We start from the raw sequence: 22,790 nt of genomic DNA on the forward strand, positions 1-22,790 counted from the left end.
CGCGTGTTCGCGTCGGCAGACGTAATTCTGGTGGCAAATGTGATCCACATGACAACACGTAGAAGCTGAAACCTGATTGGATAATGACAAATTAACCCACAAACGACTGGAAACTACGCCACGGTCGTAACCAGACTGTTGGAAATAAATTAATTTCATGTAAGTTGAAAATACTCTTACGTTCTTTTTTTTATTTTCTGGTTGACATTCGTTTACATGTCACCAGTTACTAAGAAATGATGTAGCAGTTTCGACTTCGCATTTCAGATCAGTGACACCGTTTCCCAGTCTTTTATTTTTTTTTTAAGTGAGAAAAGTGCATTTTGGGATATGTCGGGATACTTATTATCGCTTGGTTGGAGAATCCATTTGCGAGATCGCACTGTTGACCCTGTGCTTGCGTTAATTGCATTCTTCCGATGCGTGCGCTTAAGACAGACAATTGGAAGACACTTGTAATGAGTATATCAGCAGAGAGCTGCCACTGCATACTGTGATGCAGGCTGCCCGTTGGCTAGTCCTGACTAATAGCCCTATTTTTTGCTCTGCAAATATGTGAATAGTCCCCCCCTTGGCCACCATACTCACAATGCTTGCTAGATGACCCACTTTGCCCCTTGCAACTCATTATAAAAAGTTGTGCTCAACTGTAATGCTCACCTGGCAATTAGGATGACCTGCTGTCTGAAGGAGTGCATCAACATTTCTCCAACCTGCTATGCAATCATTTATTTGAGTCTCCTAACTCCAATTTGGACTGTTTTGTGTCAGACTGGACAAGAGATAAAACAAAAAGAGGCCACAGTCGTTTGAGGTTTTGTCGGGTATTGATCGCGAGACAACTGATCAAAATATTGTTCAAAAATAGCACAAGAATCAACCCGTGGAAGTTGACATTTAACAAAATAAACAACTGAAAACGCATCCTTGCTTCATTTTCTCATCTGAGCAGAGGCACCTGCCTTGTGGGTGAGGAAGTCACTTTGATTGTTTATTGATTTATTAATCTAATGAGACTGCAATGGCTTCTTTACTCGTATATCTCCATAGCAACCGGTTTCTTGTCAGCTATCCCAGTGGCTGTCAGCATGGATTAATGGATTAGATGATAATGGCGTTGGCAAGAAGCAATACAAAAGGTGATGTACTGTCGAGGTCTTGGTCATTGTCATGTGTCTTTGACAGTATCAAGTGTATACTTTAATTTGTCCAACTTTGAGTGCGGCCATTACAGTGTGTGCTGGTACATCGATTGCCACGCGTTGGTCGGTTGTGCCTCATTATTGCTTTTCCCAAGATCTGAATTCAAAGCATCGTTTAAAGAGAATAAAAGTAATTGCTCAGTTGAAGTTTGTTTTGAAAACTCCCACAGCACTCAAAGATCCGCCAGCCTACAGGATTTACGCAGGTCAAGTAAACAGAGCCCCTGAAGGTAAAGACTTTACATTTGCCGATGTGACTTGATCCAAGCACTCCCGTCTAGACTTTGCCGAGCTTTCGTCCGATAACTCCTTTGTGGCCTGTTTTCCTTTGTGTGTGTTACATTCGGCACCTTGTCTCCAGAGATCTTATCGAGTGTTTTCAGCGAGTGTCAGCAGCCCTTCCCTCAATGCGCTGTGCTCTGCTAGGACCTTGTGTGGAGGCTTAATGGAATAATGCTGGGAGGAGATGGAGATGGAGAAGGAGGGGTGGGGTGGTGTGGGGTGGGGGGCACTGGAGGTTGTTTTGCACAGGTGACCTAAAAGCTGATGTAAACACGGTGCACTTGTAACCAAAGAGGACAAGTCTGCTTGTACAATAAAGGTTATCGTGCATTTGGAAAGCGGATCAAATAGACCATAATATATATTTTTAAATTAATTGCAAAAGGATAAAGTGTTGTATAATCTGTACAGTTATTTTGTAAAAGAAGCAAATATGATGCAGAAAATAATATGCTGAAGCACAATGTAATGGGCAAACACACTTCTAATTTATTATTATTGTTTTAATTTTTATTAAATTGCAAAAAAATATCCAGTCCTGGATGGCCCCTGTCTTGCAACCGCAAGGCTTACTCGGAGCTATTAATAAAATTGCATGTTTGTTGCCACATGTAGGGCACCGCCAGGACTTGCCAACAACTCCTCAGTGATCCTACAGGCCTCTTCAGAGATCCCTGACCTGTTTTTGTCTCATCTTTTCATCCATTTTGGAAGGCCGTGCAATCCTCAGTAGTACTGTGATTGCATATTTTCTTTTTCCTGTTCCGCTGTCTACTTTATGTAACGCTGTGGGACTTTTTTGTGTCCTCCTCTTCTTTTGGACAATAGTAGACAGTAAACGATCCACTTCTCAATTAGAATGCGTCCACGTCCACTTTTGGTGACATCGTGCTGTTCCACATTATCCACCCACTCGATTGCCTGTCATTGTACCACCGCCAGAAGCCAGTGAACGCATCACTGGCAGCGTGTGCAAGTGCGCAGGAGCAGCTCGCCGAGAAGTCAGATGGAAAGAAGCAGCAGAGGAAGAGGACGTCATCATGAGAGTCCATTCGACGTTAGTCTGAAAGACAAGAGAAGGAGAAAGTGGACTAACGAGACTATTCGGATGCATGTTTCCACCAGCCCACTGCAGAAAGCGAGCCAGGGAGAAGCCTGCGGCAGCGAGTGCGCACCGAGCCTTTCTCGAATCCTGGAAATCAAGCTCATTACGCGGTGTTTTTAGGACTGCGCGGAAGCGCGTGGATTTGGATTTTGAGCCATTTGCCTTTGAGCAAGTTCTGTCTTGTGATGAGGAAGCCACAAGAAGTGGACACCTTAGCTTGTTGTGCGTAATTTGTTGTTTTTCTTGCTTCGCCCTCTCGTGTGTCTTATGGCTCCCCTCGACTGGCTTGTGAAAGTACACGCGCCCTGGTGATTATTTCATGGCTGTGGGGCGCAGCGGGAGTCGTGCGTGGAGAAAGAGGACGGTGTGAGCAGAAGGCAAGTGAGGCAGCGCACTTTTTTTTTCTTCCTTTCTTTTATTTTCGTCTTTGCGCACGGACATTGGAGGTGGAGGAGGAGGCGGCAACTCACACCAGTGGACTTTTTTTCTTATCTTCTCACCGCTATTGTTGTTATTGTCTCACTGCCTCTTGTTTTCTTCCGTAGTATGTCTGCACTCCGAAAGAAATTCGGGGACGATTACCAGGTAGTGACCACCTCATCCAGCGGCTCTGGCTTCAGCAACCAGGCGCCGGCGGAGAAGAAGCGCAAGCGGCAGCGCTTCGTGGACAAGAACGGCCGCTGCAACGTCCAGCATGGCAACTTGGGGGGCGAGACGAGCAGATACCTTTCGGACCTGTTCACCACCCTGGTGGATCTGAAATGGCGCTGGAACCTCTTCATCTTCATCCTCACCTACACGGTGGCCTGGCTCTTCATGGCGTCCATGTGGTGGTTCATCGCCTACATACGCGGGGACCTGAACAAGGCGCACAATGACAAGTACACGCCGTGCGTGGCCAACGTGTACAACTTTCCCTCGGCCTTCCTCTTCTTTATCGAGACCGAGGCCACCATCGGCTATGGCTACCGCTACATCACTGACAAGTGCCCCGAGGGCATCATCCTCTTCCTCTTCCAGTCCATCCTGGGCTCCATCGTGGACGCCTTCCTCATCGGCTGCATGTTCATCAAGATGTCCCAGCCCAAGAAGCGGGCCGAGACGCTCATGTTCAGTGAGCACGCCGCCATCTCTATGCGCGACGGCAAACTCACACTCATGTTCCGGGTGGGAAACCTGCGCAACAGCCATATGGTCTCGGCGCAGATCCGCTGCAAACTGCTCAAAGTAAGTTATCCCTTAGGAATGGCCCATCACGGGAGTGACAACGTCCAAAAGTGCCAGGAGAGCTGATCTGACAAGGCTTCAGAACATTTTAGCAAGACTGGATGTGTGTTTGCTGCTAGCAAATTCAGTTTAGCGTTGCTTCCATTCCACAAGCGGTATAAATATCTGCTGTGTTATTTTGCACAAAATGTTTCTTTTTTTTTTTTGCCATCCGTCCATTATTGTTTCCTTGTCTGCTCCCCCTCAGTCTCGGCAGACCCCCGAAGGCGAGTTCCTTCCTCTGGACCAGTTGGAGTTGGACGTAGGCTTCAGCACGGGGGCGGACCAACTCTTTCTGGTCTCACCGCTCACCATCTGCCACGTGATCGACACCAAAAGCCCCTTCTACGACCTCTCGCTGAGGTCCATGCAAACGGAGCAGTTTGAAATCGTGGTGATTCTGGAGGGCATCGTGGAGACCACGGGTGAGTTCGCCCAGCCAAGCCTGGCACGCTATTTTGTTTGCTTCCCCTGAAAATTGTCCAACACCAAATATGAACGGTATTGATCCTTTTTCATCGTTTACCAGCTGACAGCCAAATGGGCTTCTTATCGAACCCTTGATTGCATTTTATTGATTTTGGCGTCCGCGGCATACGTCGCCGGTAAGAGTAGCGGTTAGCATTTATACGTCACCAATGATCGATTTTGGTGGCATCATTTATAAACGATGCATTTTAACACCACTGGGTGAAGAAATTGAGCAAACTGTCAATGTGTGCTAGGGAGAAAAATATCAATATTGCAATGCATCGCATCTCTTGCAGCACAAAAAACATCCAAATGAATGGAGCTGTTTATGTAACATGAGTTCATGCTAGCAACACTCAAAACTACTCGTAGCCCAAATTTTAAACCCCTCCCCTAAGTGAGCTCTACTTTTTTTGGCTCCTCTCAGCTTCTTCTTCCGCTCATCTTCCGAGATAATTTCTCACAGTTCATCATTTACTTTGCGCAGTCCCTTTGGAATTCAGCTCTCCATTTTCCGAGAAACGCCTCGAGCCTGGTCCCTTTAAATCCACAGTGTGTTTGACACAAGTGTGAGGGAATTCCTTGGATGCAATAGGCAGACGACGACGAGATCAGCGGCAGCAGAGTTTCTAAAATGGAAATGAGCTTTTCAGTTCCTAATGGAATGTGTTCATAGTAAGTTAAAGCACTTTCATTAGCACTCGAGGCGGCGTGCGGCCGGCTGGGTGCCTTTATTTGCACCTTCCACGTACGTGTAAGTGCGTGCGTGTCATTGTGGGGGGAAATTTAGGCTTGACTGACTGACTGACTGACTGACTGTAATGAGAACTGTCACAGGGGTCTGCTGAAGTCAGGCTCACTGACAAAATGTCTGCCAGTGTACCTGCAGTCCACCTCCCAGTGTACGCTCATTGGACACTTCATTAGGTACACTTTCTTAATCTTATGTAAACTAGTACAGGCTGTGAAATAATGGAAAAAAAAAATGCTGAATACTTAGCTGTGTGTAATATGATTTGGCAAAATGTTTAACAAAAAACTCCTTAATTTCGCCGTAAAAAACAATTAAAATATGGCCCATTGATTTTGTTTACAACGGTAATGATCGATCGGTGACTGACACTGTGGAGAAAGACCGAGAAGACATTTGACCAGTAATGGTCGACTTCAGAAAGCCAGATTTACACACTGCGATGGCGTCGTTAAGTTACAAGAAGCCGTCGCGCAAAATCGATGTGAAGGCTGAGCACAAAGATGGCCGCCTAAGGATCTGTATAACAACACTTGCCCTGATTCCATCTTAAGTTTGGAACGGCACGCTTTAGTTTTTAGAAGTCGGCTCGCTCCCAAAGCACTTCTGTGAAAGTTGGCAAATGTTCCATTGTTGTCGGAATTAATGAACCCGATGAACTTGAGCATCTGAAGGCATATTGTGACGGTCACAGATGTGGCTTTAAAGATTTACAATGGCGGCAGCGGAATTGGCCTGCGTCTGTCACACTCGCTTTGCATGTTTTCGCGCGGGAGGAAAAAGATGGCTGACGTAGAAACAATCTACAGTTAAAAATTGATGTACAGTCAAAAGTCTAAATCCTCAGATGCTTTCATTTCTGGCCAATGCAACTCTGTTTCCATGGCAACCTCTCCTTGAGTATGCAGGATTGCAGCACTGCACCTAAATTTAGCTTGTTTCATTCCTATAATATGACAACGATTACAGGATTTGTGTAATAAAGCAGGCAAATATGAGACGGCGGAATGAAATTGCTTTTTTCGGATCGCGACGTGCTTAAGGAGCCTGCTGAAAGGGGAGAAAAAAAAAAATCACCCACAGGCGTGATTCCGGCACAATAGGGGTGTTATGCGATGTGTTTATTGGCAAGGGTGTCGTCCAACTCACCTGATCTGGCCTCATATACATTTTTTTTTTTTCATGTATGGGATTGAAACCTCTCGATGCGCTGAAGTTGTTTTGACCGCAACTTCTCCAAACGAGGCTTGTCGGTTTGGAGTGGCGCTGTCTTTGTGCCGCTGCAAAATGAGGAATGTTTTCACTTTGTCGTGCTCAGGGTGTATCGGCTTGACATCGCGTTGTCAAGTCTCTCCTATGAAAAGTAGAGGATGACTTAACAAGTCACATCAATTGTAACACCGCATGTCTGGGAGACACCACATTAGGGACGCACACAATTTGAAAAAGGATCAATAAGGTTTCTGCCGGTACAATCTAATGAGATCCAATATCGGAATCTGCCTGGGAAAAAAAAGCAAAAGGTCACACGGTCGACAAACTGTTCATGCAACATAACAGCGAAACGCCCCCCCACCGTGTTTACTTTGAACTCTGGACTCCACTAATTGACCCGAGTCTGCGTAATAATAAAAAGCAACTTTGATCGGAATCTCGTTGTTTTTGTGCCGAGCCAAAGGGCATGCGAGGTCTTACGAGATATTAAATGTCCGTTTGAAAATAATTGATCAAGCGACGACTCCTTTATGATTTGCTGAGCAGGGCCAAACAAACAAATGGCTTCCCTTTTCGAAAGTGTGTTAAGAAGGCAATTACCTGCAACCCTAAGTTGTCAATCTCTTACATTTGTTTTAAAAGAAAGAAAACATGAGAAGATAAATGTCATTGATTTTTAATTTTTTTTGTAGGATTATCAATTCTTTTTCCCGCTTGTAGAAAAGACGCCAATCTGTGTTTGGCTTATCTGAATGTAAGATCCGCTGGCAGGCAGCGGTGTGTGATTAATGATCTTATTACAGCTCATAAAGGCAACATGGTGTTTTTTTTCTTTTTTTACCAGAAACACGAACGCACAGCCACTCTTATTGAGTCCCCCCCGATCAACTTGAGCTCTCCGGATGTAATTAAAAAGAGAAAGAGGTGATGTGCTAGAAATGTCCAAATCCTGCTGGAGTCATTCGTGAGCAGCTTTTTTGTTTATGTGAATGAGTTTGGCTAATGAGGAGTTTAACTTGGGACTTAGACAAAAACTCAATGCAGCTCTGCTTACCTTGCACAAAGCTTCAGGTCTTTATGTCTGTCCATCATTAGAATTATTTTTTTTTTTTCATCTCCTGTGGTTTCATGCATGCAAACGTACTTGTGGTAACATCTATGAAAAGCTTTTAATAAATCATATTTAGAGATGTTTTATTTTATTATTGATGTAGCGTTGAGATAAGTTCAACGCTTAAGAAGTACAGTCCACTTAACATCGATTTGCGAAAAGCTGAAGTGTTAAAGCCACAGATTTGATTTTACCTGCAAGATCAAAACATTTATAAATAAATAAATTGTAATACAAATTATGTTTTTGCAAGAAAAACTTCTTAAGCCCCCCACTACTAGTCCTGCTTGTAATGTGCAAATATCAACAAAAAAAGTTTTGTAAGACAACTGGCGGCCAAAAGTTTGATAAACAAAAGCGTTGTCTTTGTGTTATTGTTTTTGCCGGCGCCGAGAGAAAGAGAGAAAAAAAAATCGCACATCTGTTGGTAAAGTGATGTGGGTGGCGAGCAACGGCCACTGGATCAAGCGCTCATGTTTATTCATATTTCGGAAAGAATGGCCGCTCTCTCGCCTGCTAATTTATACATGGCCAAAGGAGCTTTGTGTAGGTGCCGTCGCATTGAATCTCCAAACATCGATGTGTCATGGTCGCCGCATACGTTCATCAATGCAGGCATTAACAATTCCACTAAATAAAAAATAATAACACGGGGGAAAATAATGCATCCCTCTGCTAATAGCTCTGTCTTACCTTTGCTTGTTTTGTTGTTGTGAAAATGAAGCTTTAAGTGTAGAATTAATTCTGATTGTGCATTCAGACTTTTTTTTTTTCTTCAAGAAATCAGGCAGTGTAATTAATTGGAAGCGCCGTTGATATTAACAGAGCAGCCAATGTCATGGCCCGATCCACGCTGTTATCAGCACACGTAATTGAAAAGAAAATGGATGCTTTTCCTTAGAACGCAAGGCCTAATAGTTTCAATTAAGGTTCGAAGTACTCGTATCCGCTGCCGACTCGGAATCGCGGTCCCGGTCCCGAAGGGTTAAAGTGACTTGAGAAGGGGGAAGTAATAACGGCAAGAGTCATTTGGCATCCAAATCGGATGCACCCGGGGTGACGGCTCAGGAGACTGAATTTTCAGAATTTCAACTGGCTAGGTGACGGTTCCTCCAAATTTCACGCTGCTGGGTTATTGACCGCAAAGTATTCCAGATATTACAGCGGAACCGCTACACTTGGACACACTCTGTTCCGGCATGCTGGCTGGAGACTTTTTTTGCCCACATGGGAAATAATGGAAATTGAAATGATCTTCTGGATTCATGCTTTGCTATTGGCTGGCGGCACAATTTTGTCTCCGGGTCCATTTTTTGTTTTTGTTTTTGACTTCCAAGAAATGGGATGTTCTCGCTTTGAATGTGATCATTACGGCTGTCAGCGTGAACTTGGGCGGCAGGCGTCCTGGATTCATTTTCACTTTGAGATGAACCAGAGAACGTTAATTGTGTCTTTAGGGATTCGTCAAGCAATACGTCGCCGATAAACGCACCCCAGATGAACCCCGTGCGACGAAACCATTGGCCGATGGCATCGCCTCTTCAGGCAACGAGACGCGTCAAAGCGCTGCGTGTTGTGCTAGCGTGATATTATTGGCAGCCCGGCTCGTTGGCGCTGATGACGCTGGAACAGCGCTGGCCACGGGCGGCATTGATCGTCTGAGCCGCCACCGTCCCTGAAGTGCAGGTGAATCAATGACGAAGCCCAAACACAAAGCTACGCCGATGTCGTCTTCCAGCAAGACGCTCCTCTGGGATTTTCCCGTTCTATTCTCGGATCTCCCGCTCTGGCTGTCTGGACTTGATTCTTTTGACTTCTCCCAAGGCATCAAACTCCTCCTTGTGCTCGTTTGTTATATCACAATTATACATTCAACATAAATAACCAGGAAGAAAAAAGGCTGGGGGAGCACCTCGGAATTGTGCGTTTGGAGAATATCGGATTGGTTTGCTATTAAGAATTTGGTGGACGCTGTGGAAATGATTGTGGATAAATGGCGTCTTGAAGCAATTAACCAGCTGAGATGTTGAGTCGACAAGGAAAATTGATCATTTCAGCCCCCATCTCACTGAGGGGCGAACATTTGTGACTCTTGGCAACGGAAGGAAAATGTCCGTTCACACCACAGATTATTTATTTATTTATTTATTTATTTATTTATTTATTTATTTATTTATTTAATTAAAAAATATATTTTTATTATTTTTTATTATATATTTTTTTCTTTTATTAGTCTTTCCATGTCACAAATGTACCCCGCCTCTTGTCCAAAACCAGCCGGGACTGACTCCAGCTCCCCTGCCACCTTAATGAGGACAAGCGCGACTGCAAACGGACGGATTAGATGCGTTTGCTTCTGATGGCGGCCTCCATCGCTCTGCCTCGACTTTCGCTCGTGTGTGGATGGCCCGTGGCCATATGCTCCGCGCCTCCTTCCGACTCCCCACTTTGAGATGGCTGGCAGCCCCAGTTCACATTGGCCTCCGCTCTCGCCATCCAAGCTCCCCCCACCCAGCAGCGCCACCCCCCCCCCCCCCCCCCCCACTTCTTGCTCAGCTCAGCCTTCAATGCGCAGTAGCAATAAAAGCTTGGAGCTGCCAACAACTGTAAGGCATTTTTGCAAAAGAATCGCACACTTGAACGCAATTTCAGTGGCACAAGGGATTTACTTCCGCCCTGGCAAATTCACCCAGTGAAATAAGCAATGGAATGTTTCTGCACTTTTTACAGCTTGGTCACCATAGAAACAGCTGCTGTACTGAGCTGGAAAATGCGCTTGGATAGAATTGGACTTTTAAATATGATGCAATCATCTAACCTTTAAAACCAGATTGGCTCAGTGATGGCTCAGCATTCTTCGGCACGTATTGGGCAGCGCCTGTGATGGAGCCAAACATCTTTGTGTTTTCGTTTTCACTATTGGCACAGTGAAGCGTTGTTGGACCTCGCAGGACTCGAGTCACATGACTTGCACTCGAGTCGACTTTCAAGCAAATTTTATGACTTGCTTGGCAAAAGACTTGACTCGACCGACCTGGCCTCCGTGAGACTCGAAGGGTTGAGGACCATAAAATTTGATTGCGCAATCCGGATTCTACCATTCATTGTAATTTATTGCTATGATGTTTCTAGAAAAAAAATCCGCCTGTTATTGAACTTTAATCTTAATTAATAAATATTACAAAATTGTATTATTAATATAAATTATATATTATACATTTTATTTTAATTTAATAAATTGTCAATATTATTATTGTTGTAGAAATCCCAGTTTTCAACCTGCTTTGAGTTCCCCGACTCCCTGTTAATTTCAGATTATTTTTTTTTCCGCATTTCCCTTGAACACATAACACTTAATCCTTCTCCATGACTAAAAGCTTGTCAAGGGACTCTGCTGACAGCACCGCACTAGCGACTTGTGTGTGTGCGTGAGCAAGAGTGACTGCGTGTAAGAGAGAGCCAGATAGAAAGAGACAAGGGGAGTGCGACAAAGAGCTACTTTGCGCGCTCTTCTCTAAATAGAATAAAGAACTCTCAGATGCCGGAATCCTTTTAAGGAGCTGTTTTCCCACAAACAAACCCAATTTCAACGCAGCTTTTGACGGATGAAAGTAACATGTCCGAGATTGACACCAGATTGCCTGCAGATCGAGATTATGATTGAGCTTCGCAAAGTTGCGCCTAAATGAATATCATCCTCCACATTTTACAAAGCGGGTAAGCAACTTGACGATGGGATAAGTCGCTGGAAACCACTCAGGTTTTCTTTCCAAGGCTGGCTGAGCTCAGTGCTTTTCTATTGCAGCGGCGCCCCCCCCACAAAGAAGCCATTTTATCGCTGCTGTCACTGTGCTGACTCTGCGGCTGGCTCACTCTATGAGGCCACAGAAGCGGCGTGCTATTAGGAACAAACAAAAAAAAGTGCATTTCTTGAGAGCCTTAAACGGAGATGACTTCGGGGTCAAGGCAATCTTCGAAGTTTTGCTACTCAGTCACGATCGACGGTTGAAAACGTGCATTTTGAAGACTTTCAATTGTCCTGAAGTTTGAAATGGAGGGTGAATGGTTGACCCGAACGTGGCGAAGCGTTAGAGAAAATGAATAGAATGAAGAAGAGATATTTTTCTTTATCTAAACTAGGACTTGAAACACTTCAGAGTTTTGCGAGTTGTAACTCAATTATAGTCAATTGAATGTCGATTAATCAATGTCAGCGATATCTTTTTAATTTAATGGTTCTTAACTAGGGGTTGAACAAATAACCTTTTTGTAGTCGACCCTAAGGTGACATCAATTAATCAATGTTAGTGATAATGACGTACTTTTGCTGCCCTATTTTTAGCGTTTCATCCATCTGTGTCCAGATATTAAATATGTATGCTCATTCCCACACATCACTGAAAGTAGTCTTAGTAGTTTTCCAAAGATGCCTTTTTTTTTAAAAATCAGCAAGAGCTTATTATAAAGCCGTTAGCGCCGTCACTCAGTTAATCCAAATCAGAGCGCCCAACAGCCGGCTGAACTTCAACTTTGACAAACTTCTGAAGGCTTTGCTTTTCTCGAGCTACGTTATTAGCGTAAAATGCTTAGCGAGTCAAAAGCCAGAAAGAGAGCAAGGAGAATCCGCAATCCTTCAAACTAGAGGAAAGCCTCAACATCCTCATTAGACTAGCTTTGGAAATAACTGTAGATCGGCCTTGCTCACACTTGATTGACTTGCCCCAAAAATTATAAAGCACATTATAAAAAAAAGTAAAGCAGAAATTTGCATCACCTGGAAGAAAAGCATCCATTTGTGGTTTGCGGCTGAACAAAATACCATTTTCTAGTAAATCCACTACACGCTGGCAGCTGGTGATAGGAATAGATCATTTTGCACGGTGCGTCTATTTATTTATTTATTTTCCCTCACTGTACGGGGTGCCAGGCCCGCCAAGCAAAGACAATGACAAACTGCACCCTTCTGTCGACAAGCAGTGCGATCGGCGCATTTCCCTGAACATTGATTATACGCTGATTTTTTTGCTATTATCATATCTATTATTATATTTTTATTTTATATTTATTATATTATTATTATACTATATTATATTTGCTATTGTATTATATTATTGCTATTATTATTATTATATTTTTGCTCAAAAACACACTTTGTTGATGTGACTTTTAATTGAGGTGCTATTTTATATCTCATGTTCTCATATTCTGTTTATCATATGATGTTCTCGGTGGTCTCGTGACCGTTCGCTGAGAGAAGAAATGTAATTGCACAAGTCTCTCCCCTGCATGGGGGGCTGGGGGGGGCATGAGCAATGACTCCGTCAGAATCCAGTGCTGTTTTCTCCCCCCTGGCGGCTTCCCTCCAACACCTCTTCTCCAAGCGTTGTCATTTCCGCTCTTTATGAGCCACACTGAAGGTGGCTGTGCGCAGATTCTCTTTTATTGCCTGAAACTTGAGTAGGGTAATTATGACTCTTAAAATGCGCTCTGTGAAATGTCAGAAATAGTCGAATAAAAAAGAAAAAAAGCTTCATTATTGTTGTAGAGAGCCCCAAACCCCTGGCGGTTGTATTACGATTGCGTTTACCACCCACCAGCTGTTCAAACGCAACAGTATTTAATTTGTTGTCATATAAGGAAAAGACAAGCAGCATATTTACGTTAAAAAAAGCAGATGACCCAAGCTAAATTCAGCAAGTTAAGCTTTGTATTTAATTTGAGACATCAGCTGTGTTGATGGTTAATGTTTTTAAAAAAAAATGCTTTCTGCACCAAAATGGCGTCTTCAAAAGAGAGCGCTGACTTTTTGTTCTAGCGTGTCACTGCTACTTTTCAACAACAAGCAGCGAGGGGGCTTATGACTTTGGAGTACACAAATTCCTATAGTTGGAATGGTTTCCATAGAAACACAGAGTCTCAGGCAAGCGTGGCTTCTTGGAGTTACATAAGGTGCTGCTGCCCATAATATGAAATACACACACTTGTGGCTTTTGTCTGAATTGCCATTTTTAGGTTTTAGACATAAACAGTCATTTGATGCCATATTTTTTGTCTTTTATGTCAAAATGTTGAAATCTGTGTCTGTCTTATTGTTGTACATGATGCGCATAGTCTATCAAATCGTGAGTGTGTGTGTGTGTGTGTGCGTGCGTGCGTGCGTGCGTGCGTGCGTGCGTGCGTGCGTGCGTGTGTGTGTGTGTGTGTGTGTGTGTGTGTGTGTGTGTGTGTGTGTGTGTGTGTGTGTGTGTGTGTGTGTGTGTGATGTCAAACAGATGCTCTTTAGCAACACAATTAAATATGGGTGACACAAGTGCCCCTTTAATTATTGCCGCAACCCAGGTGTCAAGCCTTGAGCAACCTACGGCAATTGAGAGTCTTAATAACTATGATTAAGGGTTGTACAATTGTCCCTTTTCAACATGAATAGACAGCCCACATTACTGAGGAGTGGAGTCTTCTGCGAATGGCTTGTGGCAGAAGGGAAATGCGCTGGAGCCCAAATGTTTGACGAATACAAATGTTTGAGTCCAATACTCTTGTCATCACTAGAAAAATGTAAACGCTGTATGCTATTATACTTTGTGGGCTTCTTCAATTTTAGACATTGTGATGTCTTGTTTTTCAAGATACAAACTGTTGTTTGAATTCTGAATATTCTGAATATTATTCTGATTATTATTATGATGATGATGATGATTATTATTATTATTAGCTTTGACTTGCTACTAAAAAAAAAAAATCACAACTAGCAGACAATAATGGAACAGATTAATGGCATTTCTGCTCATTTCAATGGGGAAAGATGATTTGAACTCATGTACAATTCAATTCAGCATCCCCTTAGAGCAGCCTCTGCTCTCGCCCTCTATTGCCAGATCTTACAGTAACTCAGAGAGCAAGTGCAAGAGAATATTATTAATTGATGCTGGATCCAGTGTTATCTTTGTGTCTTACTGTAGCAATCTTTTGCCTCGGGCTTATATTGGTTTTATCTGTCTGTCCAAAGCTTGTTAGTTTGATCTTGTTGTGGGTGCGCTTGAGGGAGTCCAGCATCGATTATAATATTCAATGAAGCCGACTCGCGGTGATGGTCGTACCCCTGCCCGCCCGCCTGCGCACTTTTTGAGGCTCACGGTGGCTCTCGGTTCGCACGCTTGCTTTTACTCCCCAACCGCGACTTTATATCTTATTAGCTGTTTTTTTTCCCTCCCCATTAGATTCCTTTCGGCACGCTTCCATATGCTGAAAGGCCTCGGGACACGGAGGCAATTGTGCAGAAGTAATACTATGACTCCCGCTGACGCTCTGAAGCTTCAGATCCATGCTTGTGTAGAAAAACTGCATTTTTTTTCATGACCTTGGCAATCAAGCACAGATGCCCTCCATTTTCAATCATCTTTGGATGGCGGCTGCTATCGCAGCTTTAAGGCGGTAATTAAAATATATGATTAAAAAGGCGGCAGAGTCACCAATTTCCTAATGGATTTCAAGACACCTTGACATCGGCGCCCCGCAGATATTCCTTAATGCTAAAGACGAGCGTGCGCGCTCTTCAGACAGATAAAAACAGATTTCATCTTTTGGTTTCAGACGCAAACTCAATTATCAATTATTTGAGAGCTTACTCGCGTTAATAAAATAAATAGGTGGTGAAATGGCTCGGAGCTCTGTGGTAAAATGTAATGCGAGGGGTTATAATGGCAGCTACTCAATAATGGTGATGAGCTGTCACCGCTTAGCAGAAAATAACATGCGGTTGATCCACTCTCACTTGGAACACTTTCACTATCCCCATTTGCAACGCGTCAGGTGGGAAAAATAAACGCAGGCTTGTTAAAAACAGGCTGCCCCCCTAAAAAAAAAATTGAGAATTTGAAATGTTGTGTCAGCTCGAAGCATAACATCTCTTAAGTCGGCACTTTCCAGGAACTGCAATTCACTGTTAAAGTTACAAAAACATTTTGTCAAATACAATAGAATTCTCTTTCCGAGCCATTAAGCATCAGTACCAAAGAGAGATAGAACTCCTGAAGGGTTTTCGCTCGCAGCCAGTTCTCAAGTGTTTTGCTCCTCCAGCAAGTAATCTTTTATTGTCTTTAGCGCGCTTAACATAACCCGCTCGGGGTACCTGTGTTTTATTTCTAATAAGCTTTGTTTGACCCTTTTTATGGAATGAAAGCTTTCCTAAAATATAAAATCATTTCTGTTTTGTTCTTTGGCAACAATAAATGAAAAGTTTGGACAATTGTGTTTGAATTGTGCCGAAGAAAGAAAGAGAAGAAGAAGCTAGGCTAACTACTAGCTTATGGGGTAACACTATAAGCTTCGGTTTTTCTTATTTTGTTTTTTTATCTTTTTTGGAGTGCGAGTATTCCTTCTTGAGTACCAATACCATGATTTTTTTGATACATAAAACTTAACGACGACTTCTTTTGTGGCGCTCTCGATTATTTGCCGAATTGCCGAACAAATTAGCGCAGCAACTACTAGCAAAGACTGACTTGTGTAGTGTGGTCAGTAGTGTGTGAAGAATCATTTAATGAACATTCTAGTGGACAAATTGAGTCTGTCATATAACAAGTGCACTGAGAGTTTAATGCAGCGTCTACTTCGCACTGATTTTCAGGTTGAAGTGTCCTTTTTATGAGTCACTCTGCAGTTGCTCATAAACATCCAGTTTAAAAAGTGCCAATTAATTATAAGCTTTTATTTTGGCAGCTGTGTCCGTGATGTCATTGAGCTATTTTTTTTTTTTTTTGGCTCTGGAAAAAAAAAAAAAAAAAAAAGCGGGCACAAAACTAAAAAGCGGATTGTAATGGAAGAGTACCAAGCATGTGATAAAAGCGCCGCTGTACTTAATCATCCCCAAACATTAGTCCTTGCTCGGGCAGCGCAATGACAGATAATTTGCGATCGTTGCTTTAGTCCTAGATGGCAGGTGTCAAACTCAAGGCACGGGGCCAGGTCTGGCCTCACACTTCATTTTATGAGTCTACCTTACTAAAAACTGTACTAAAGAAAATTGTAAACTCCAATATGGCAAGGAACAAATAGGCAGTGACCATCCCAATAAAAAACTTTGACAGTCCCATCTTGAATTTTTGAAGGTGATATAACATCTTCTTGTATTTGTGCTGTGCTGCTCGACAGGGATGACGTGCCAAGCGAGGACGTCCTACACCGAGGACGAAGTGCTGTGGGGACACCGCTTCTTTCCGGTCATCTCCTTGGAGGAAGGATTCTTCAAGGTGGACTACTCCCAGTTCCACGCCACTTTCGAGGTGCCCACCCCGCCATACAGCGTGAAGGAGCAAGAGGAGGCCCTGCTCCTGTCGTCGCCCCTCATGGCGCCGTCTCTGTGCAACAGCGGGGAGAAGAACAGCTCCCTGGACTGCCTGGAGACCCTGGAGGACAACGACAGCACCACCAAGCTGCCCACCAAGCTCCAGAAGATCACGGGGCGGGAAGGCCTCCCCAAAAAGCTGCTGAGGATGAGCTCCACCACCTCGGAGATGACTTACAGTTTCGGAGACCTGCCTATGAAGCTGCAGCGAATCAGCTCGGTGCCTGGCGTCTCCGACGACAAGCAGGGCGGGAAGGCCTCCAAAATGAGCACGGAGCCCATCAGCAAGTCGGTGGCAGACTTACCCCCCAAGCTGCAGCGGCTGGCCGGGGGAGGCAGGATGGACGGACACCTGCCGCCCAAACTCAGAAAGATGAACTCGGATCGTTTTACATAAAGAAGCCTTCCGCCCGTCTTTTGACTTCCACTATTCCTGATTTATCAATTGACAACATGTGCACAAATACAACTGGTGTATCATTCCTTCTTTATATTTCCAATCTAAAAAGTGACTTATTATTGTGTCATATAATTTTTCTTTTTTAAATCAAACTGTGCCTCCAAGTGAAAATTTCCGCAAGTTTCAATTTTAGGCTCAGATATTCTCAATTTTATTTAAAAATCAAACACAGTAACATATTTTTCTTCAATTTTCATTTTGAATTGAAAATGAAAAGAATGAATGATACATATACATTCGATGGAATCAAGGACATCTGTCCCGGTTGTATGTCCATGAGAGATCTCAGACTCTTTTTCGGACGGTGTATAATTAGCACAATCAGGCATGTAAGAAAACAGCGCATGTAGAATCGAATCACAATAATTCCTGGCATGATATTTATTTTTTAAAAAAAAGAGGAAAAAAAGTTCATTAGTGACGCTACAGAGAGTGGAAAATTGCACAAAGCCATACGATTTCAAACTGACATAAAAATGATGACAGTTTGCGGCAGCAGGCGGCGCATAACATTTTGTTCCTTGAGTTTCTTGCTTTTGTTGTTTAATGTAAAGTTGTGGCGATGTTTTGTTCTTGCATGCTACTCGACCTTATTGACTATACAAAAGGTAATAGACAAAGATGTTTTAGCCTTAACTATATTACCTTGTTTCCATCGCCATCTTCATTTCTTTGCTCCTTCATAGGTGTGCTAATTAACCACCCGCCATTTTTTATGACTCTGTTCGCTGCGCCAACACTGGACATTTTGTTCAACGATGCCTTTTACACCGCATCTCGTGTCCCCCGGCCGAAACGGGCACAAACAGCTACGCAATTTCCACATGCTTATTAAAAGTCCCATTTCGGTTCAAAGGGTCAGTCCCCGTAGGCTACTTGAGAAGCACAATGCAGTCACGCTAGCATGCTAGCTAATTGCAGTTAGCTTTTACATACCAAGAGACGTTTATGTTTTCTCCCTTATTGGCGATATGCACCTTAAGGTTCATGTTCACCCAATTTGGGTTACTTTCTAACCCAGAGTGTATGAAAAAGAAATTGAAACGGCTTTTCATCTTCATGTGCATTTTGTCATTGAAGACAGTCCTGTGCAGTTCCACCCAAATGAACAGCAGTTGATCTTCAGGGGTCACACACGAGTTCAAGCGAGACGCCGGGGCTAGCAGCGTTCTCCTTGATGAAAGCAATAATGCAAAAGCCTCTCATGTTTATCGCGCCACAGCGCCATTTTCATTGTTGACTGAATCTCTCTCTCTCGCCACTTTTTTTTGGTTCTCTCTCAATGCATTGGAAACATTGTATGATAGCGAGTCTCTTCAGGAATAAAGCTCCAACAGCAATGTTTCGCCACTCCTTTGACTGCAAGCATAACCTCAAACGGCGTTACACCTGACAAGCTGTCGGTTACCAAGGTAACACTCCGCCTCTCTCTCTTTCTCTCTCTCTCTCCTTCTCTGTCCCAGTTTATAGAATAACAGTGAGTGACAGTCAACTGTCAATCCCTGCTATTCTCTGCTCCCAGCGATTGATCGGCTGCCTGTGGCATTTAAAAGCGTTTACATTTTGCATGGCATTATTTCACGTTTTTCCCGCTCCTGTTGACTTATTTGTTCAGGAGAGAATGTATCTCTGACATAGAATGGCAAAGTATAATAGGAAGGTTGCTTGTTCAACTCTTGGTTGCCCCCATTTTTTCTAAAGTGTCATTGAACAAGGAATTTTCCACACTTCAAACTCAAGTACTGATAATTAAATAATAAATATTGTTGATTTTATTGTATTTATTTATCAATTTGCACAGACGCCCATGTCAATTGACCTCATGTAACAAATCTAGATATAAGATCCTTCTCATAAAATCGTTCCAATTTTAATCTTTAGATTGGGAGCTGCAACAACAAATCGATGCAGATTGTTGGCAACTCTTTAATTGTCAATTCACATTTTATGATTATTGTGTCAGTCTCCTTGTCTTGTCCGTCTTGGCCAATCAGGGGAAGTGTGGGGCACAACTTCTTTACTTCATCAAATAAAAGACTAGAAGAAGAAAGTCACATGGGATGGCACACCACAGATGAGGAAGAAATCCATGTGAGTATTGACATATTGGTTATCTATATATGTTGACAATGTTTGTTATTTGGAGGCATATAAGAACCTGCGCTAATTCTGTTAGGCCAGTACTGTGAGTTACCAAGAAGCTAGCAATGTTTTGTTTTAGTTTTACAGTCATTTTCAACAGTGTCAATGACCAGCTTAAAGAAAACAAAAATGAAAAACAGTTACAGCACTCAGGACACAATTCAAAATAATTGACAGATGAATCTGTTGAAATAATCACTGTTGAGGCCTTACATCCGTTTTCTAGCTCATTAAAAATACATGCAGAAAGCTGCGTCTCTTTTTAAAATGTGCCAGATAACGGCTTCTGTGCCAGTGTCATTGCCAGAGAGATTTTCTTCTGGCACTTTTTCTTGTTTTGATCCTACTTGGTGAAATCACTGCTGCTGCTTATTATTCACAATGCACTTTCTTTTTGTCACACAGGGCGTAAATAATGTTATTTATTTTTTTGGGAGGCTTACACAGATAAAATCAAGTGCTGTGAAAGAAGCCCCGGCAGCTCAGTTAATTCAATTCTTAACCTCATGTTTGTAACCTCTTTTTGGAATCTCACAAACAAACAAAGCAGGAGGAACAATCAAATGATTAAAGAGAGTGTCAGCAAAGTGCATTATTTCTTCCGTGCCCCACCTAAATCAACGCTCACGCTCTTGGAATACGCTCGGTCTTTATCACAGAGGACATCTTTGTCACGGCGGCGGACACACGTCTAGAACTGCAACTAAAAGAGCAAGCGGGAATCGAACACACGAAGACGTGAGCGGCACTGAAATGGTCGCTGTTTGGCAGTTGAGAGATGCTCTGAAGATCTTTGGTTGGAGGCTTTCATGACAAACAACATCTGAGCAGAAACATGAACAGACTCGCTGATAACGGGAGGAACGCAAATACAGTCTTGCAGTGACTCACAAACATTTTCTATTCCAGATTGCGAAGATGTCTCGCTTAACACATCAATGGAAGATGCAGCGGCTATCAAAAGTCTACGCACCCCTGTTTGAATGCCAGGTTTGTGTGATATTAAAACATACGCCAAGCATAACTTTTAATTTGAGAATAATCGAATTAACCAAACGATACTAAACAAAAGTAGCAGCAATATGTAATAAGTTATCAGACTAATGATTTTTTTTGGACAATACTAATCGTCAAAGGTTTTGTCTTGGAATTGTTATTTCAGTGTGGCCGTCCTCACGTTGCTCAATTATTTCTTCAAGTTCTGAAGAGCTATATACTTTTGACATCCCCGTCCTAATTTGATTTCCCGCCATCATTTAAAGCACAAGTACACGAGTGACTAATGATCTCCTCATAGCTATGGATTCAAATACGTCGTCTGTATTGTTACTACTTGATCTTAGTGCTGCCTTTGACACTGTAGACTTCAATATTTTATTAGGGCGTCTTAAAAGTTGTGTTGGTATCTCAGGGTCAGCACTAAGCTGGTTCAATTCCTATCTATCAGGCAGGACGCACCGAGTGGTCCATGGTAATACGTCCTCTGAGCTTTATAATGTTACTTGTGGTGTCCCACAGGGATCGGTACTCGGACCGATTTTATTTAATATTTAAATGATTCCGCTTGGGGGCATAATACGTAAATATAATATTAGTTTTCAATGCTACGCGGATGACACCCAATTATATATGCCGTTATCGATGACAGATCCATAGGACTGCTGTAATCTCGAGGCGTGCCTTGCGGAGATTAAGCAATGGATGTCTCTCAATTTCCTTCGTCTTAACCCGGATAAAACTGAGATGTTGATAATTGGTCCTACTCGTTATCAACATTTATTTAAGCAAACCACTATAACTATAGATAACCGTACTATCACTCAGAGTGATACGGTAACTAATCTCAGGGTAATATTTGACCAAACGCTCTCCTTTCAAAAACACATTAAGAATATAACCAGGATTGCGTTTTTTCACCTTCGTAATATTGCTAAGATTCGTCCTATCCTCTCGACTGGGGATGCGGAAACTATTATACATGCGTTCGTCACGTCGCGCCTGGACTACTGTAATGTATTGTTCTCTGGTCTTCCTAAATCCAGTATTAAAAGTCTACAGTTAGTCCAAAATGCCGCTGCGAGGCTGCTCTCACGGTCAAGAAAATTTGATCACATTACCCCAATATTAGCCGAATTACATTGGCTCCCGGTCCATTTAAGATGTGACTTCAAGGTTCTTCTACTAACCTATAAAGCACTGCATGGCTTAGCGCCTTCATATCTCGTCGACCTAGTCGTTCCTTATGTTCCGTCTCGTAACCTTCGTTCGCAAAACGCTAGTCTTTTAGTTATACCGAGGGCCAAGAAAATGTCTGCAGGGTCTAGAGCATTCTCTATTCGGGCTCCAGAGCTTTGGAATGCCCTACCAATGGATATTAGAACTACTACCTCAGTAGAAACATTTAAGACACGTTTAAAGACACATTTCTATGAGATGGCCTTTAACTAACTTGTGATGGCCGATTTGGCCGGAGTTTGTTCTGTTCTCTCTGCCCACCTCCTCCCCGGCTGGGGAGGGGGTTAGGTGGCTCGAAAGCGGATAGCGGCTGGCTGGATTCTCGGGGACCAGTTCGGGATGGGGGAGCTGCGGCTCGGCCCCCTTGAGGACACTGCCAGGACAATCGAGGACACCTCCGACATCCATTTTTTTCATTGATTTTCATATTATGTATTACTTGTGTACTCTCTGCATCCATTATAACCTGGTGATCCTGAAAGGGGGATCCTTCCATCTGTGGTCCCTTCTCAAGGTTTGTCATTTTCCCCTGGTAGGGTTTTTTTGAGTTTTTCCTTGCCCTTTTGGGAGCTTATGATCAGGGGATGCTTTGAGAATAATTGTCAATTTTGGCTATGTGAAGCCCTTTGAGACTGTTTGTGATTTAGGGCTATACAAATAAACTTGACTTGACTTGACTTGACTTGAGTGCTCATTCCCAACACAATCTGAAGTGGTAAAAAAAAAAAAAAAAAAAATCTCCCAATCAGCAACATGAGTGGGCCATTTCGGAGCTAATTTTACAAGTATTTAAATAGCTTTCCTTTGTGAAACTTATTGTTAATGCATTCGACTCAAGCTTTTGCCGACCTCAGACAGTCATGATTAGAATTAGTGACGTTGTCTGTTATTGGTCATTGCGTGTCTGAGCCGATATTGCACTGCTGGGATGAAAAGAATGGCGAGTGTTGCATCGAGAATCTGCGTTATCGTAATATCCAGGAAATGCCACTTCAACAAAAAACTGCATGACTCCAAAAGTGAACTACAGCTTTGAGGGCAAAGCATTCTTGTCCAATTCCATCCTGTCTTGTTTTACAGTCAAGCACCTCTTTCTGACTTTATCCTTCAACTCCTCTGCTGTCAGTCCTGATTAGCGCCCCTTTGTTGCATTGTATTGTAGAAACTCTCCATTATTCTCTCAGAATGAAGCCTGTTAAATTTTCAA

The 22,790-nt window shown here is 43.0% G+C and overlaps 1 protein-coding gene across 2 annotated transcripts; it reads left to right on the forward strand.

Annotated features, from left to right (window-relative positions):
• kcnj3a (potassium inwardly rectifying channel subfamily J member 3a) lies at positions 1-22,260 on the forward strand. 2 transcript variants are annotated; one of them, XM_049727899.1, is made up of 6 exons: positions 1-159; positions 3,135-3,816; positions 4,064-4,280; positions 16,554-18,618; positions 19,201-19,297; positions 20,258-22,260. In XM_049727899.1, the coding sequence occupies exons 2-4, from the start codon at positions 3,136-3,138 to the stop codon at positions 17,141-17,143; spliced, it is 1,488 nt and encodes a 495-aa protein (XP_049583856.1). In that variant the 5' UTR covers positions 1-159; position 3,135; the 3' UTR covers positions 17,144-18,618; positions 19,201-19,297; positions 20,258-22,260. The 2 variants fall into 2 exon arrangements, with proteins under 2 accessions (XP_049583856.1, XP_049583855.1); XM_049727898.2 differs by lacking the exon at positions 1-159 and adding an exon at positions 2,333-2,966.
• Positions 22,261-22,790: the final 530 nt, after the last annotated feature.

The sequence above is a fragment of the Syngnathus scovelli genome, chromosome 8, assembly GCF_024217435.2.
Source record: "Syngnathus scovelli strain Florida chromosome 8, RoL_Ssco_1.2, whole genome shotgun sequence".
Lineage (NCBI taxonomy): Eukaryota > Metazoa > Chordata > Actinopteri > Syngnathiformes > Syngnathidae > Syngnathus > Syngnathus scovelli.

Excerpts from the sequence above, each read along its gene's own strand:
- kcnj3a (XM_049727899.1), top strand. The coding sequence starts at position 3,136 with ATGTCTGCACTCCGAAAGAAATTCGGGGACGATTACCAGGTAGTGACC. Across the intron at positions 3,817-4,063 it reads TCCGCTGCAAACTGCTCAAA|TCTCGGCAGACCCCCGAAGG; the intron begins GTAAGTTATCCC and ends GCTCCCCCTCAG. Across the intron at positions 4,281-16,553 it reads GGGCATCGTGGAGACCACGG|GGATGACGTGCCAAGCGAGG; the intron begins GTGAGTTCGCCC and ends GCTGCTCGACAG.